We start from the raw sequence: 17,870 nt of genomic DNA, 5'->3' as shown, positions 1-17,870 counted from the left end.
ATGACAAGTGCCCTGAAAACAACACATTGAAACCACTTAAAATATCTGTTCAAGGGAACGTCCAATGTTTTCAAAGCCTGCTGTTATTTTTGTTCAGGCCAAAACTACTCAGCAAGTTTGTCCTGAACTAGCAAATGGCTTCAGCTGTCCCCAAACCACATTCTTTGGCAAATAACTGCATTTCCCATATATAAATACAGTTGCGCCAAGCTGTGAGGGAAACATTGCGTATGGTAAGAGATCTTTGCAAGATTGGAACTGCAGCTTGACCTTGGAGGGGAACAAGCACTGTGCCTGAGTGCAAGGGTATTAAACCACCTGCTCATCTTAAATACCTGTGGCTAGCTGGCGAAGTCGATTGATATGGTGAGTAACTCCTTACGGAGTACTGGCACTAACAGGAGTGTCAGCAGCCCAGGGTAGGAAGGTCAATCCATCTATACAAGACTGTTTTTCAAATGGCATTTTTCTATATTTTTGGTAAGCCCATTATCAGTATCATGTCTAAAAAAGTCTGTTGAAGACTATTTTCCACATCAGATCGGAAAGTCTAGGTTTTCTGAAAATTGCCCGCATTTTTTTCACCTGCTGTTTAGGTCTCCTAGAACTCTGAATATCTGATTACACTGGTAAATCTCGCAGGTGACTGACCTACATTGGACATGCAAACCAGTGGCTTCAGGCATTTGTGCCGACGGTATGTGAAGGCATGAATAGAGGCTCAGCTACAGCTAGAATGAAAATTCTCAGAAAAAGTAATAATTAAAAAAGTAAAGTCCCAAGCCTGCAAAACGACATCCATAAATTCCTTTCTTACATTTTATGTAGTCTTCACTGAAGCCAATGAGAATGTAGTGTTCAATTGCGTGAAGGTAAGCCCATATATGTGTCTTTGCAGGACTGAAGTTCACATCTGTGGTGTTATTTTCAAAACCAAAATGAGATCATTAAAAAGAAATCCAACAGTTGCAGTTGCTAAGTGACAACAACTCAGGTACCAGTAGTGTCCTTTGTTGAACCTAAGAACTGAGAAGCTATGAAATATTAACACTTAAAGAAAACATAAATCTCAGTAACTTTGAAGTCTAAGGAGAATTTCCTACTTTCCCTTCCCCGTTCCCATTCCCTTTCCCCTTCCCTTTTCTTTTCCCTTTTCCTTTTCCTTTTTTTTAATGCCAGATCATTAAAAAAAATGACACTGACATGAATAACATGTCTTCTCCCTTCTCCTCATAACGAATTTGCCATTTACAAGCCAAACAAAATTTTCACCTTGATTCTCTTGGTTGTTAAAATAGAATTGTGTATGGGATACTGGTTACAATTTTATGGGTGAAAAGAGGATCGCCCCTCCATCAAGGCAGCCATTCAGCGTAGAGGCAGATTTGACTGGAGGGACAGTCTGGGACAAGGTTGTCCTCAAGTCTCAAGGACTTGTCTGACTCAAGTAGATCCTGTCCAGCTTTCATAAGGAAACAGAGCTCTCTGCCTATTCAACGGAGGGGTTGAGAGCTAAAGGATAACCGGCTTTCCACGAGGCTGTGTAGCTCAGTAGGGAGGTGGGGAGACAAGTTGTGTGCCTACCATGGGAAGTTGCGTGCCCACCAAGGGAAAGGCAGAAGGAGCGTTTTGTGCTGCACTGGGTGCATTTTGCATTGCTTTTGGCCACAGCTGCCTGGCACACGGGCACCTGCACAGACCCAGACCGGCTACAGCACCCTGACTCTTGCACAGCATCCATGGGTGATGGGAGGGAGCGGAGGAGTCCTTGGCAGTGGGGTGGAAGGATTAGGGGGAAAAGGTGCAGAGGAAACCAAACTGCCTTAATGCCACAGCTCCTCTTTGAGAAATGCAGTAGCACTTTAGATAGAAATGTTTTAACAAGAGCTTCTTCTGTAGATCAGTCACAGTACATTGTGGGAAATACTGGGCTAATTCTAGAGTGAGTAAGATCAAGTGATTCAAAGTCAGGTCCAGCCCAACAGAAGGAGGGATAGTTTAAACGTTTATCGTTCTGTTGATACAGACTTTTGAGAAGATGGAGATGAAGAAGTAGACACTCCATAGAGTTGAGTGCCATGAACTGGAAAAGTCTGGCATCTTCTAGGGCCGGGCCCAAAACACAGATCCTTTTAGAATAAGTGCCCCATTCTACAGGATTAATGCTGCATACAAAACTTCATTTCTGTTTTACTGGATCCCAGCTAATTGCGAATGGTTGTTGGGAAAGTCACAGGCCACCAAAGTAATTCAACACACATGTTTTAGCAAGTTTTTCACACATGTCTGGCAAGCCTTTCATAGTAGGAGAAGGCTTTAGGGATTCTTCCCTGGGCCTTAAATCATGCATTAAATCCTATCAATTATTGGTTCCCTCCCTGTTTCCACTTCTGCTCATTTTTTGTTATTGGACAGTACTTTTTGCATCTTGTAACGTGCCTTACTTAGAGCCCTTTGAAGCTCAGAATTTCCAGTTTTCAGGAAACTGTGATAATGTGTAATTTTGTTTAATTCTCAGTGGGTTGAAACCTTAGTCCCATTGAGGTGAAAGGAGTTTTGCCATCTGTGTCGGTGGAAGCAGCACATTGTCTTTATTTTTCTTAAAACACTGTGTAACCTACAAAGTCCTTTAGATACGGGTAAAAAGATTGTGATGATGATGACAAATCCCAGATCTGTAAAAACTCTGAGTTAGAATTATCTTGGCAGTTAACTATATTCAATCCTTTTTTTCAAAGTGATAAGCATTTTATGCCCACAGTTTTTATCCATTAAAGTAATTGAGAACTCCTTTGCTCTCCTTCTTGCGGGTGTATTTAGTCCCCAAGAGAAAGTATTTTGGTTTACCATTGCCAAGTCCTTTGATTTCACTGTAGTACTTTTAAGATAATAATCTAATTTTCTTGTATGTTGTTGGAAATGTCTTTCTCTAAATGTACTGAGCTTTAGAAATGTGGTCATACGGAAATCAGATCAGGTAGGACTTTATCAACCTGGCATTTCTTGGGTGTTGGAGATACTTGGTATTTGTCATCAGGCTTTACAGATCCAAGGTACACTGTTACTCTTTAGAAGAGTTCACAGGCACGTTTCGTTCTGGTAGTAAACATTTATTTTATAAACTGCTTGAATAACGCCAAAGGTAGAGAGTTGCCAACAGGCAGTTCCTGGGATCACCCAGTTTCCAAACAAAAGTCCTTTCTCCTACCCAGACGATCCTGCATGACCACCAGTGCAGAGTAGAGCTCTGGGCAGAGCTCCCAGACATGGGATCCCAGACATGGGATCTAGCAGAAGAGAGGAATGAGGGGTTTCATTGCTAGAGAAACGAGTGAGCTCTTTGTAGCACATCATCATGCTGTGATTTGAGACCTATCCTCTCTGCTCTTCAGAAAGCCACAAGAAAACTGCAGTCTCTACAGGCATTTTTGGTTATTATTTCCTCTCAAAATATTTGCTCTGCTCTTCAAAAAGGTGATAAATATTTTTAGTTTAATTGTATAGCTGAGATTCAAGATAGACTAGTGTTAGTTAACAGTGATTTTTTTAATTATTTTTTTTCTCACAAGGCATGTGGTATTACTGGGTCTTAGAGAGAGCGAGAAAAATCAGACAGTTACAGAAATGTGTGAATTTCATCCTTTTGGGACCACACAGCCTAGCCTCGGGAGTATTCCTAGAAGATGTACTATCACATTTTCCAAGTGCTTAATTTCTATTTATTTTTTGAATCTTATTGAAAAATAATTGTTCAATGATTATTGTTTTCATGATTTCAGTATTTAAAAGGGCCAGCTAAATGTATTCTTCTGTCCTAGACAGAGAAAAGAAAATAAAAGAAAAACGAGTTACCGGTGCAGTGGAAGTAGTTTGCTTTTGGTGTATATGTATGCAGCATGCATTTAGTGTTTGGAAACAATGATGGGAATGGCATCTCGTGCAACCTGAATTTCTCCTTCATAATTTTGGCAAAAGAAGAGTGTTCATGGAGGAGTCTAATTAGTGCATTGCTCCATCAGCCCCCACCCCGTTGCTCTTCTAACTGTGCCCTGTCACCCACAGCCGAGGGTGGCACCAGGCAAGGGGTCCCTACTGCAGACAGCAATTATTTCAGTTTTAACATAAGATACTGTGAGATACCTGGCACGGATTGAGACAAACTAAGTAGACCAAAGTTTTGTTTATACTTCTATTGTTTCTCTTACATTTCTCTCTTCCCCGCTGCTGAAGAATTCACCTTTGGTGGAAGACAGCTGTCTAAATGGAAGGAGGCTGATCGATATTGGGGAAAAAGATCAATAGGGAATCCATTTTTTTGCTGTTGTTCAAATCTTGAACTACATCTGAGTTCATAATTAGCATAAAGACGTATAAAAGTCCTGAGGGTTTCTATTTGTGTCTGTCTGTCTGCTGGGGTGGGGATATTCCTGGGTGTGTGCATGTGTCTCAAGGTGGTCAAAGGGTGGCAGATTCCAGTTATTAAGAATGATCTGGATTAGCCCTGGTCTTTCTGGGTCACTAAGTTTCAAACACAGATTATTTCACATCTGTTTCTTGTTCACAGCCACTAACAAAGAAGTGCAATACCGAAAGAGTCCCAACTTTAGATGCGTGTCTGGTCCTTTAAGGAATTCAGCTAGTTACTTGCGGGGGGACGTGTGTGTGTGTGTAAAAAAAGCACAGCTATACCTCCTATTCAAATTTGCAGATTAGGCAAAAGCCCAGAGGTGAAAGGTCAAATAAAACAGTTGAAAGCATTTTCTATAGACTTCCTGGTCGTGGAGAGGAAAAAAGAGCATGCAGTCCTCCAAAGCATGCTATAAAAGCCAGAAGAGTGTGAGAGACACTTTAATAGGTTCCATTCTTGATGAAAATCTTGCAACAGCCTCACTAATACATTGTAGAAATCCAATATGCCAGACATATTTGCTGTGTGCAATGCCCATCAATCTAGGGATGGTAAGACCTTGAAGGACAGCGGTCTGCAATAACCAGTTCAAACTATTGTGTATTTCAGTTAAAATTATCTAAATCATTTGGAAGAAAGAGATGAAAAATGTTGGCCTTTGCCCTCACAGTTATTTCTTTTTTCCTTGCAGAGAATTTGCTTTTTTGAAGTGTTTTGGTTTGGGTTTTTTTTGTGTCCCATGGTATCATTGTCACTTAACCAGCTTTAAATTATCATCAAACACAAACCAAATAGCTTTCATATCGGTGGCAACTTTCAGCCGAAGGTTTCAGCGCACTTTAATTATTAATCCATGCAGCACTCCTTTGGCATTTGGCGGTACAATCGTTAAGATTTTGGAGATGGGAAAATTAAGGAAGAATGAAAGGGAGGTTGAGTGAGATTCATCTCACGTAAGCAGAGTTACCCAAAGCTGGGTGTCTCAGGTAATCGTACAGGTTCCCTTTGTAGGTAATGGAGAGGGAGAAAGAAGTACTTTAAAGGTGCGATTCATCTCACCTCTTTTAAGTAGCTGTTGTAGGTGAGACTGAATGACATGAGGAAGATAGTTGTATTGGGGACTGCAGAAGAAGTCTTGGAGAACTAGCTTAGTCTGGACACCTACATTTAAAATCGTCGAGGCCTGATGAAGTGAATCCCACTTCAGCGATAGCGATTCAATTCCCTGTCTGGACACGAGTGTGCCAGCACTTCCCTGTTATGAAGTACATGCGTTGACTACTGCAAATAACTCCAGTGTCAATATAATAGTCACTGTGCCAATGTAAGTCATGTAAACAGAGCTCCCATTTCATTTCCCATTTCTGTGGTCTTTTTTTTATGTGGAGAGTATAGCTGGTCTCCAAAGATGATCAGAACCGAAAAGGTGGGCAAACAGTGGTGTAGGCACCAAAAATATTTTGGCTGATAGAAATATAGCTATATTTCTTAATATTGGGGACTCGGAGTCAGTAGATAAAGTGCTTTTGACTTTCACTTTGAAAACTTCCAACATTTCATTTCTGTAAAACTTTGTCCGTTGGAAAACAATCCATTCTTGATTGCTATTGTTCCATGAAGTAAAGTTAAAAAAAAATCGTGTTGCCCCCAAATCAGGCTCTCTCCCAACTTTTCAGCTCTGCCACCGAGTGAAGTGAATTCATTGCTACGACAGGAAGGAAGGTGGAGATGGGGGAAAGATGTGAAGGGAGTAATTGGCCAAACGGGTTGGAGCAGCTGAAGATAGCGCGTGGGGTGGTTGAAAGGAAGCAAAGACCGGAGAGTGGGAAGACGTTAAGTCGTAACCAGAGGGTAAAACCGACGGTGGGTGCCACCGCAGCAGGAAGAAATCTCGTTAATCTGCTTCTGTTAAAGTACTGTTTTTATTAAAAGAAGTGACTTCTGACTTTGGAAAGAGCTGTTCATCGCGTTGTGTTGGAGGAAGCAATGCAGCCAGGCGAGCCAGCAGCTCTCCTTTAGAGGGGCACGGAGCACCCTCTAGTGACCGCCGGTGCCGAGCTGCCCGCGGCTCCCAGGGGCGCTCCCGGTGCTCAGCATCAACCGGGGGAACATCGAAGGGATGCGGAGGTGTTCCTCCTCGCTCCGTTGTGGTGCAAGACCTGGTAGTAAGGGAAATGAGAAGCACGAAAGCTTGGAAACAATGCTGGAGGAAAGGGTGCTTTTCGTGGGATGCGTGCTGTGTTTCCCCCGTGGCCAGGTGGTGATAATTAGTATTAATTACGCAGCTTTACATGGGCTGCTTGCTTTGACATAGTAACTGGAGTTTGGCGAAAGCAAATGCCCCACTTTACTCAGAGCAGCGCCTTCCTCCCGGTGTTGACCTCCACGTTTCCAGTCATGGGTCAACGGGCATGAGCCCACCCCAGAATTGGACCCCATTTTTCCCAGGATGGAGTTTGTCCTGTGCCCTCAGACCTGGTGCTGCATCAAACCCACTCAGACATGGAAGGAAGAGATCCCTTCAGCAGCCCCGAAGGCCCAACAGTCCTGGGGACAGGGGACAAGAGTCCATCACTTGGGGCAGGTTGTGAAACTCAGTTTTTCTCCTGAGTACCCCTGTTTGTTCCCCTGCTAAAAGCCTACTTGTGAGAGCTTGCTTTGTGGTGAGGGGAGAGTTTCCCCTTCTGTGGGAAGATTTACTGACTTTTTCTTCAGCCAGCTGAAAGCTGTGAATTAAAGGGAGGAAGTCCTGCTGAAGGGCTTGCTGAAAACTTGGTGAGACTGTATTTGGCCCTCACACACTGAGCTGAGTACGGCCAAACTGATGTTTGGAGCTACATTGAAGCAAAAAGCTACATCTTTCTGAGAGGATTAAGACCTTTACAGGTGTATCTTCGTGTGCCATGAAGTAGCATTAATTTGCCTGAATTTCTTAAAATCTGCTTCCAAAAACTGCAATGCACAGTCTTTTATCGTACTCAAGTTTTTTGATTTGTAGCCTGGTTCTACCTAGAGGAGAACCTCCTTTTTACCTGTAATGTTGGTAAAAGGAACAGAGTTCACTTTTTCTTTTCTTTTCTTTATTCTCTTCTTTTATTTTAATACCCACATCTGCAGACACTGTATGTATGCATGCTAAGCATAACACACAAGGGGAATGCGTCTCCAGCTTGTCCAATTATTTACCCAGAGTTAGTCATAATGTAAAGAAATCTGTACAGTTAAAGGGATGAAGGCCACATTATTAGCAGTACTAACAACATTTTGAAAGTAAAAAGGAAAGAAGCTATCCGGGCAGACTGCTGAACAGGCGTTGTGAAAGTGAAAGACATAGCGGCACTAGTGAGGGTAGTAGAGCACGCCTCTAGTCTCTTGGCCAGCCCAGGCTGAGCAGCGTTCTTGGTTTACCTCCCAGATAGCAAGATGGATTGCAGTTCTGTTTACATAGGGAATACTGCAATATATTTCCTACATCCTAACACTGTACGGATATGATATGAAAAAATCTGAGGACAGGATTGGTTTTTTAGAGTTAGTAGTGGTGTTTCAAATAGCATGAGAAATGGTCTCTATAGAAATATTTTACATGTGTTTAGGTGAATACACGCATATTGAACATATTTCTAGTACATCCTAGACAGGATGCAACAAGCAAAACAACTTTTTTCTTTGTTAAGGATCTAGTCTAATCACTTCTTTTGCATGGTCAGATCGAATCTTTAGGTCTGTACAGGGCCCTGTTGGTTTAAGTAGGCTTAGATCAGCATAGGTCGGATCCTTTGTCTCCAGTTTAGAAAGCTGTTCTCTAAAGAGGGAGCTCTTTAGCCCTAAAGGTAGAAGGCACTTAAAGCGGTGTTTAAACCTGTCTGTATTCAGGAAAGAACTTAAGCACAGCTGTAATTCTAAAGCATGTGCAAAAACCCTGTTTCGATCAAGAACCTTAACGTGTAATGTTAAGCGCATGCAGTAGTGTTTTGTTGCTCTGTGGTTTCTAGATGCAGGCTTGAATGTAGAAGAAAATTCCAACAGAAAGGAGCCCAGACAAATTAGGGTGACAAGCTTGAGAGAGAAAATAAGGGAGGAAGGGAATGTTAGGTGACTTGTGTGGGTTTTTAATACTTTTTTGTGTTTTCATTCTGTTTGTTGACCAAGCTGCATTTTTTCAAACTCACACAGCGTTATTTCAGACAATAGCACATAGTTGCCTAACATAACAAAAACATATTTTCTTTCTATTTAACCTTAACAAAATGCAGAAAAGAGAAAAATAGTAGAAGTGTTTGTACTATTTTTCTTTTGCAACTGGATGATGGTGATTTGATAACCCAATATTTTCCTTTCCTTACAATACCAAGACTCTGTCTTGCAATTGGATCGACATAAGCGTAAGCACTCAGAAATCTGCCTGTGGGTATTAGCTTGAAAGTCAAATAAACTTCATTGAATTCTTTGGCACAGAATGTGTGCCAGTTTAAAATGGCAAAATCCTTACTGGGCTGTGGGCTGTGTAAAACTTATATAATAATAATAGAGCTCAGCAGAGTCTGATATTGCCTGCCTTATGCTTCCAAAAGCCCTATATAAATCAAGAGGAGGTTCGTCTATATGGAGGTAGGCTGGAGAAGAATCATTACTAAAACCTGCTTGTGAATGAACTTCTTAGATCCCATCCGCTGGAGAGCTGGAACTGATACTTCAAGCCTCTCAATATATTTGAGAAAAAATCAGAGTATCATGGGCTTAACTGCAGTGGAAGTCACCCAACTGAAACATTATACAATGCTTTGAAATTGCAAGAAAAAGGTTCTAATCTTTTGGCTGTCTTGCTCATTGTTTGGAGATGAAAAGGGAGGAAATCAACATCCCCATGAAATACAATTACTGTAAATTGCTTTCTTTTCATACTGTTCGTAATGAAAATAGGAAAGTTACCAGAAGTTACCTACTCTGCAGAAGCACAGTAATTCGGTGGATGTAGACTGCAAGAAGACATTCAGCAGCGCAACACTGGATTTCTATATGAATCAACTAATGGAGAATATAAAATACTGCACAGCAGTGCTGACTCTGGATTGCTCTGAAGTGACCAGAAGTCATCTTTGCAGTGGAAGAAACCAGAGCTCCTTAAAGTAAACTATAAGCTCAAGCTGAATTTGTACAGGGAGTTGATCCTGTGGCACCTGAGGATACAGAGCGGGGAGGAAAAGCAGGGTGTCTGCTCTCCCCTTCCCAGTTTCTCCGTCGGGATCTGGAGTCTGCTGGAAGCTTGCTCAGCCCCTTGGGCTGGCTGAGGAGGCCCTGAGGCTTGCGAGGCAGCTGGAGATGAGTTGGGATACAGGCCCAACTGGGAGACACACCGCTAAGCTTGAAACAGGGACTCCCCGGGGGCGGCTCTGCCAGATCCCGATTGCACTGGTCCTGTGTCACTCCGTTGTGTTCAGGGATTTCCAGCTCTGCGGTCCCCATGGGACACCTGGAAATGAGGATTTCCCAGGACCTAGTGGGTGGCAGAGCCATTCTCGTTAGCAGGGGTGGGTGGACGAGCCTTTCCTCTGCCCTGCCTTGCGTGAGATGGAGCAGCGCCTGCGGGACGAATGCCCAAGGCCCCAGCAGGCAGCGCTTCATGTCCTCCGGGGGCATCTCTGGAAAAGTGCATGGCCGCATTTCACCTTCTTCGGGTCAGGATAGGAGGGGAAGAGCGAACTGGGACTTACCGCTGTCATTGTGTGCCATTTGAAAAAATGCATACCAAATGCCAGCAGTCATCACCAGTTACAGAACAACACTCCAATTTCCTTTTCTTTTCCTAAGGAGCAGGAGAGGAAGGCATTGGGAGAGGGTGAGGTCATCTGCCTCCACTAAATAATGCTATGACAAGCCATCGCTATTTCTTGTTCTTTTTTATCATACCAGAGTCCCTGGTCAGAGGGCAGGACCTTATTACAGTGGGAATTATCTGCCCAGTGATGCAGTGCTTTCAAGCAGCATGTCCATGGTTTGATGTTGTTATAGGAAGCATTGAGAAATCATAAACTGGTTATAGTAGGACCAGCTTGTAAAAATTACAAGCTTATTAAAAAATTAATACATTCTGACTTCTTTTAATTTTTCCTTTCGTTTTTGAGGGTCCTATTTTCAAGCTTTTCTCTTCTAGCTGAAAGCTCAGAATCTCTTGACGCTAGGAACTATGTCTTTTACAAAAACACAAAATGTTGTGAGACTCGTAAGAGCAAGAGGGTTGTGCCGGCACTGGATCCTGAGTGGTTCATTCCATGTGGACTTTTACGCTGGCTGGTACTGTGGAAACACTTGGCCTTTCTTATTCCCATCCTTTTTTTTTTTTTCAGTTCAACACTCCTAAGCAAGGGTCTGGGACAGGAATGATATTTTGCTTGCACAGCTGGTAGTTTTGGGGTGCCCTGTGACTGCCAAGTGCTACAAAAGGACAAATGAAAATATAACACTGAATAAAAAATGACTATCACACTCCAGCTGGGAAGGGAACTGCCAGTGAAACTATCTCATTTTCATGCGTGGATAGAGCTGTGAAGTAAAGGAAGAGTGTGGAAAATTTAAGACTGTTTATGGCATTCAGGCATTTGCTTTTAAAACATATGTCTTTGTAACTTCCTTTCCTCAGTAAGAAATAGGCATCAAAAAGAAACGATTGTCTCCAGTCTACTTGCTGCTTCTCTGAGAAAAAAAAAAGTGCTAGATCAGATAGGCTAGAAAGTGTCAATAGCTCAAGAATCCAGGAATGAAGTTAATGGACAAATATAGATGTGGTGTAAGTGGGGCTAGACTTCATTAACATATTTGGAGTTACACCCGCTTATACCAAGTCTGACTTTGGCCCTGAATCAGCAATTCCCCAGTGGGTAAACTGCATGAAACTAGTGCCGAATTTGGCCCATTTCATCTGACATCTGCATCCTGCCTCAAAGTGGCCTGTCACACTTACTGCACATCAAATCACACCTGCCCAGGCAGTCACAGGCAATTGACTTTTTTGTAAAAAAAAAAAAAAATTAAAAAAATTTAGTCACATATCATCAAGAAAAACAACATTGTTTTAGGACTCTTATCTCTTCGCTCCCAAATATCCTGTTTCTTCGAGCTGCAGTGGCCAGGACCAATAGAAACCTCTTCCTGCCATTGGCTGACTTCATTTCCCAGAGTTAGCACAATCTCATCCGCTCTAAACAACCTCATCAAAACTTCTTTCTGGTCAGAGCGAAGCAATAATTATTATTAGCAAATATTAGAGATCAATAATCTTGATCACATTATGGCAAGCACTATTAAGGTAAGAAAGGGGTACCTTTTTTGTTGGACTTCTTTTCAGTGGCGTGTTCTTTGGTTTCCTTTATCAACCTAGATAAGTTAGAATTGGGCAACACCCCCACTGCCACAATAGAGGACAACAAGATTTCCTTTGTACTGCCTAGTAAATTTCCTTTTTCCTACTCCAACCATCCGCAAGGCTTAAAAACTTCAAACTCGGAAAAAAAATTGGTTTTTTTAAATTCACTGTTCAGTGCTGTGGATTGCATATGCGAAGCCCTTTTATGAGAGCTTCTGAAATTTCTTGTAGGTATCATTCTGACAACTTGGATGTGTTTGCGGACTGCCATAAGGGGAGAGGGTGTGCACTGGAAGGAAAGAAGGGGTTCCTAAGAACACTAACCTTTTGGATACTTTTAAATGTTTCTCTTGTTGATGGGGACACAAATATTAGCAAGCGGGAATGAGAGGCACCAGCTCTTGTTTCTCTCTCATGCAGGTGTTAATTATATCTGCTTTTCTAGAAACTCTTATCCTGATACTCGGGACCTTTCTGAATGTTATTTTAATGGTGGCGGCAAAATCTCATGGGTGTGTTCTTTTCGTTTTAATTTTTTGGACAATAAAATTCTCTTATTGGCTTATAAATTGATCTTGGTGCATGGTTTGTTTTTTTACGAATGACTTTGCAGAGTTTTTCAGGTTGTGTCACTTAGAAAGTTGAATAAATCTATATGTCTATCTATCTATTTAGTTTTTGCTTCTCTGCATGTTGCAATAGATAGCAGTTAGAGATACAGCAATAGCTGTGATTAATTGCAGAAGTATAACTGTAACTAAACGCTTTGTGATAGTGAAACTAATTTTACGTAAAGAGCAAAACAGCATGTACAGTGAGGAGACTGTGGCGTTGTATTATCAGATTTGGGATCAAGGTATTTGTTTTCTTCGTGGTATTGTGTATTTCTGTACTTTTCTAATTATGCCAGAGATTCAGTAAGAGATACGGAATAGCAGAGGTGCCTGGCCATTAGCTAAGTGGAACTGCAGTTTGATTTCTCAGTAACTTCTGCTTAGATGTTTACATTTTAAAGATGATTTGATGCTTTTTGTTATAGCTTTTGAAATCTGAAAGTCTTGCCTGAAGACAATGTGATTAGAAAAACTAATGAACTTTCTCTTGTTGCAATCGCTGATGCTTTCAAGAGGTTATATGTGGAGACAAAGATCTGAATCTCCTCTGCATTGCTGGCCAGTATCTATTACATGTTAAGTAGCTCCTGAAACAGCTGAATTCCCTTTGGTTTTGCTGCACATTTCAGAGCACACAGGACATGACAGGCGCTCTATGAAAATCTTGAGGTTCAGGGAGTCAAGTTTTGCATTGCTAAAAGAAGGGCTATGTGCTGAGATAGTAACGCTGGTTTTTGCGTCTATTAATCAGAATGCACTGTCGATGCTGATGGGAATTTTTTTTTCAAAAATGATGGTAAAATGACATTAGCTGTTGTATGCATTTTGAGGAGCTCTTATTATTTATTTTTTGATATTTTGTGTTGGCTGAATTATAATAGGGTAAATGATTGTAAACAGTATCTCATCGTTATTATTTTACCTCCACCTTATACTTACAAAGGTGAGAAGCGACTGTGTGCAGCTGTGTATTACGCAGCCTGTTAATGCAATGCAGTCAGCAAAGCCTCCTGAGTGGAAAAACGTACATTTTTGTCTGCTCATCTGGGAGTGTGAAACTTGCAGGGGGAAATAGGCACCCCAAAACATTGAGGATTTTGGTGCCCAGGGTGCTGGGAAGGCCTTATATTCTGAAGCAAGGATTTTATTTATGCAAGTGCAAAATGTAAAATGACTGGAAAGAAATGACAGGTGCTTTGTACTCTAGATGCAGGAAACGTACTCTGACATGAAGCTAAGCCAGTCCAAAGAGATTCAATTCCTCTTCTATACTGAGTACATAAAGAAGTCATTTAACTGAGAGGTTTCCAAAATAAAGAAATGCCATTTGAAGGCCAAACGGGTGTTTGTGCTTTTGCTAAACAGTTATGTTTAGCAAATGTTTTTTGAAATTTCAATATAATGGCCTGTGTTGTCTGCTGGCAAGGGGTAGCCCGGCTATCCCAGCATAGGCAACAAGAAGCTGTGGCCAAGGAAGGTGGAAAGCCTTATCTGGGGTCTCTGTGCCGGGAATTCACTCTCTTCTTTAGGGAAGCTGTGGAGTCATTAATGTCAAAACTGGGTTGCGAATGGCTATGTATTTGTTCATAACCAGATAGAAATTGCTCTAAACGTACACACATGCAAAGGTGGCCTTCCAGTAGAACTTTGATTCATCCTTTTCTTAGCACAAACCGGCAGACAGACCCATGGGACGCTCGGGGCTCATGAGAAATCAGGCTGGCTTAACTGGGGCTAATTGGTATCTGTGAGGGCAAGCATTTGTGTAAGTTTTCTGGCACTGGGGTTGACGTCACGAGCGTGGCTTTACCGGGAGATAGGTCTCATCTCATCCCCTGCCCTCCTTCTGCTGCCCTCTTCCCCTTCTCCCCATGAGAGGGAAAGCACCACGGTGGAAGGTTTCTCCTAAGAAAGGGGACGCAGCAGTGCCTTTTTCCTAGGCTCTGACACGGATGGCTTACTTTAATTCTGACCTTTATGCCATAAGAGCGGCCACCCTTGCTCAGGCGGGGGACCTCTCCCTCTGGCCGGGAGCAGGGCCGGCTCCTGTGGAGGGGCGGTGTGAGAAACTGCAGAGGGGAGAGTGGTGGGAGAAGGTGTGCGCCTCCACAGCCAGGATTTTGGTTTCACTACGCAGTCAGGGGGCTGATATTCGCTTCCCTATACCTGGTGTGCACATGGCTAATCTCACTGTTATGTTTTTTGGCATTTGAAGGATAAAATGTTTTTTACAAGTTTTTTCCAACAGTCAGGATTTCAGCAATAAGGCGACATGTTTCCTTCTGGCACAAGGAGTACCTGACAGATAGGTGCAGTAGCACAATGGTGCAGGGCACTGACGCTGAAGACTATCAAATCAATACCGCACTGCTAATTATAAGCGTCCCACTAGTTACTATAAATACAATTTTAGAAAATATCAGAGGCTTCTGAATTAGGCATCCATCTTTTTTGGTGTTTTTTTTAATAGAATGGAGCAAAAATTACTTAAGTATTACCTTGGGATGAAGTAAAAATACTTATCCTGAAGGTAATTTTGGTTTTTTCCCCATTATCCTATAGTGGAGGAAAGAACATTAAATAGAAAAATGCAACTAGAATTCTACTTCCGTGCCATGTAGCAAGCCTTGTTATATTTCTCTGCCTGCCTGCCAATGCAATTATACTTATTCTTAGAAAAGCTATTCAGTAAGTTATCTTGACTTTACAATGACTTCTTGATTACACTTGTGGATATTTCTTTTACTCTAATTTACTTCTAAATATGTGCATGTCCACTTTTTATTACTGATTTCTAATGTGCTGGTCACATGGAAGCTATGACTTCTGGGAGAAAAAGTCTGTGTATTTGATAAAGGACAGGAGAATCTTTGTGGTTTCTAAGGCTTGAAAGAGTATGAATATACTGATTAAAGCAGTATATAGTGGCAAGATTTTTTTTTTGGTAGGAATCTTAGTCTGTGCTTCTCTCTATAGTATTACTTTTCTCTCACTTTCTTTAGAAGATCTAAGAACTCACTCAAATATTTCTAAATCCAAGGAAAGCTGGAGACAGAAAAAAAAAAAATAAATCTGTTCTTGGCGTATGGAAATGTTTAAGTCTTTGTTTAGAGGACTGCATCTACACTGAATCCAACAGAACTAATACAGTAATTTGTACTTCTGATCCTTGCATTAAAAAAATTATAAAGATTATTCTCTTTTTGTTCTCATCTCAGTTAGCAAATGATCCAATGGTATATTTAACTTTAAGCCTCTAAATGCTTCCATTGGCTTTGGTGATATGACACAACCCTCTTAAAGCTAAGCACACACCTGAGTGCTCTGGTGAATCAGAAGCAAGAACATAAAGAGTGCCTTAAACCATTTAGCCTGATCTTGCACTCCTTAATTCAAAGTTTCCACCAATGTCATGAAGATTTTGTTCCAATAAAGGCAGTAGAATCAGACCTATAATTATTTCCAGGTTAAATAGTATTCCTGACTCAAATACAAATGTACAATTTCAAGGAAGAAATAGTCATATAAGAACAGAAGAAGATATTTTTGTGTTGTTTTCTTTTGCTTTTAATCAGCAGTCATTTAACTCAATCTGGTTTGTGGCTGCATATGCCAAACCGAAGTCAAATTATAAGGATTTTGCTTTCCAGAATTAAGTCCTCAGGCAAGGAACAACAGCTGGAAAATGCGTATGTTTGACTGTCTGAGTTGGTTTGTTTGTTTGTTTTTTCTTAACAAGAACTATATTATCTCTTAACAAAATGTTTTTCAGCAAGTTCCATGAGTTACAAAAGGCCTTTCAGAAATAATGTTAAAAGAATCAAGTGCTCTTGGAGAATGACTTGCTGAAAGATAAATACAGAAGTAGTTTTGAGAAATGTGAGTGCCAAAAGAAGGGATTTATTTTGCGAGTGACAGTTTATAATCCAGTAAAAATATATAATGCTGTTCACTCAAAAAGAAGTAGGCTTCATAATGCAAGTTTCTAAATCAAGCCAACAGAACTATTTTGAAAATCAGCAAAGTGGAGAAAAGAAAAAGAAAAATTGGGTTTGTATCACTTGTATTATCAATTTTAACAAAGTAAAAGTGATACAGTAGAAAATACCACATGCAGTGCCAAACCTTGTCAAGTTAACAAAAATCTTTTCATTGACTGCAATGTGGTTTCTATCAGATTCATCATTAACTATTTAAAAATTAATTTATTTTGATAGATAATTATACAGTAGAGGAATACTAGCAGTTTTTCACATTGTCAGTAATGAAAAGCTAATGGTCTCACAAAATGGCATGTGTTCTGCTAGTCATCCCGCTGTCCATAATATATATTTGTGTATTAGAGAAGAAATGTTTACTGTGTTCAAAACACTGATAACGATACAGAAACTTTGAAGCGCTTATATGAAAAAGGTATCAATCCTTTCCGTAAAGAATGAATGTGTTGGAGTTATTTTAAGTGTTGTAACCAAGCCTGCCTGAGGTTGGATAGTGCTGTGTCCCTCAATTTATCCCCCCCCCGCCCTTAAAAGGACTGTGTAATCCTGTAAACAACTTACCTCAATGAACAGAGGGAGAAATTTCAGGAAATCTGGTGAGATTCAGGTTGCAAACCTGTATCACAAGGAAGTTACCTCTGTCCTTGGCATGCATCCTTAGGCACCGTGTTGATGATTTATACTATGCACATAGTCATCCTATTAAAAACATTAAACATTGCTTTCAGGAAAGGGATATTAGTTGGTAATAAACAAGTAATATTAGTAATGGTTTTTAATAACTACTGTGTACAAACCAGTGATTGCCACTTCTGGTAATTCTCATGTCATAAGTCTAATTTGTTTCAAAGTAAAATGAATAAAATGACAATTGTTGTCATAAAACGTCATTGAACATTAAAAGGTAAAAAAGAATCATGAGTAATAGCAATTTTTTAAGGCTAGGCTGAAGGACACACCAAGCCATCATCCACATATAGTGGTCCAGGCAAATGGTCTTTTGGAATCGTGGATTTTGGAAATTAATGAGTGGAAGGAATGCATATGATATGATGTCTCCCTTCATTTGCAATGCATGTTTATTTGTATTGAGTGTATATCTCAACTGATGGGTGGGAAACGGTGTCACTAGGCTGGCGTAACCTTTTCACACTAGGAAAAGAGCTGACTTGCTTAGTTAAATGTATGTGTTGCCAGGTTAAGCAGCGCCTGATAGGTGGGAAGGAAATAAAACAACAAATTACAAGGACTGGGTATATGCAAATACCTGCAGGAAGGGGTGGTGAATAACTATTTATGGGAAGCGGCAGAACTCTTTAAAATGACCTACCTGACTTAAGAGAGATGAGAGAGCGAGATACAGAGAAACAGTGCTGTAACTGGGAAAAAAGCCACAGGAGACTGGAAATGTTTTGTTTGACAAATCCCTAATTACAGTTGTGCTGAGAGAAACAAGTAGCAGCATATTAATTCTACATGGAAGATTT

At 40.9% G+C, this 17,870-nt stretch overlaps 1 protein-coding gene across 3 annotated transcripts in view; it reads left to right on the top strand.

Annotated features, from left to right (window-relative positions):
• The window catches only part of ERG (ETS transcription factor ERG), a 148,150-nt gene that overhangs the window by 70,655 nt on the left and 59,625 nt on the right, over window positions 1-17,870 (top strand). The window contains exon 1 of one of the 3 annotated variants that reach the window (XM_076354109.1): window positions 11,597-11,714. The exons of the other annotated variants lie outside the window; for them this stretch is intronic. Coding sequence (XP_076210224.1) covers window positions 11,697-11,714 — 18 coding nt within the window. The 5' untranslated portion in view covers window positions 11,597-11,696. Of the gene's footprint in view, window positions 1-11,596; window positions 11,715-17,870 lie in introns of those variants that run through there. 3 annotated transcript variants of the gene reach the window in all.

This window comes from Aptenodytes patagonicus, chromosome 1 (genome assembly GCF_965638725.1).
Source record: "Aptenodytes patagonicus chromosome 1, bAptPat1.pri.cur, whole genome shotgun sequence".
NCBI lineage: Eukaryota > Metazoa > Chordata > Aves > Sphenisciformes > Spheniscidae > Aptenodytes > Aptenodytes patagonicus.
The sequence above is the reverse complement of the archived record's forward strand: the minus strand, read 5'-3'. Positions and strand labels throughout refer to the sequence as shown.